We start from the raw sequence: 988 nt of genomic DNA on the forward strand, positions 1-988 counted from the left end.
TTCCCATGTTTGATTCTGTTCTAGATACTATACAAAAATTTTTTAAACAGATTTTTTCTGGTTTTTAGAATGTCATAAGCTAAAATAGTGTCACTGTGGATCGTGGAATAGGTATAGGAATAACATATAAAGCACAAAATGTACAACATGAACATTAATTTTATATTGGTTTGGCAATCTGTGTTTTCATTTTGGTATTATTGAATATCATTGTGCTCATAGCATCATGTAATTTGACATGTAAATTGTATCTAAAGAGCTCTCCTGTATTATTTTAAAAAGCAATAGCCACATGTTAATCACATCATTTTATTTGGAATCATATTAACTACAATACAGAACTGCCTCAACCAGCATGACATCTAGTTTTGGAACTGAATTTTAAAAGGATTATGTTGATGTTGATGGAAGGATCAGAACTAATAAGAGAACTAGTGGGCATTAATCACTCTTTTCTGCAGTTCCATAGTGCTTTATTAGTTCTTAATTTAAGAAATTAATTCATCCTGCATTTGATTCAGTATAATTTCTGTGCAAGTCCATCATTCTACCAAACTGTAAATTTCTTGTAATAGGGTCCTGTCTCATTCATCTTTCAATATCCCACAACATCTATTATTAATTGTTCATGTATTAAGCAGTCATATCTCAAAAGAATAAAGATTTTTTTTGTTGTTAAAGTATGCTTTTTAAATTTCTTTCAGAAATTTCATACAACTGTATAAAAGTGAAGATGACATGGAAATTTCAAAACAGATTAAGACTCATTGGACTTCTTTGGGCCTAGAAGATACACAGTTTGTAAATTACTCTGTGCTGCTTAATCTGCCAGGCCCTTCTCCCAGTACTGTGACTCTGAACAGCAGTGGTCAATGCTTCCATCCTGATGGCCAGCCTTGCAGCGAAAAAGCCAGAAAAGACAGCAGCCAAGATGTGCTCTACTCATATGCAGCCTATTCTGCCAAAGGAACTCTCAAGGTAATATGAC

At 33.2% G+C, this 988-nt stretch overlaps 1 protein-coding gene across 1 annotated transcript in view; it reads left to right on the top strand.

The window, feature by feature from the left end:
- NAALADL2 (N-acetylated alpha-linked acidic dipeptidase-like 2) overlaps positions 1–988 on the top strand; it is a 1,013,114-nt gene that overhangs the window by 220,607 nt on the left and 791,519 nt on the right. Inside the window, exon 4 of the mRNA XM_012640170.1 lies at positions 705–978. Coding sequence (XP_012495624.1) covers positions 705–978 — 274 coding nt within the window. The remainder of the gene's footprint in view (positions 1–704; positions 979–988) is intronic.

Source organism: Propithecus coquereli, unplaced genomic scaffold (genome assembly GCF_000956105.1).
Source record: "Propithecus coquereli isolate 6110/MARCELLA unplaced genomic scaffold, Pcoq_1.0 Scaffold15, whole genome shotgun sequence".
NCBI lineage: Eukaryota > Metazoa > Chordata > Mammalia > Primates > Indriidae > Propithecus > Propithecus coquereli.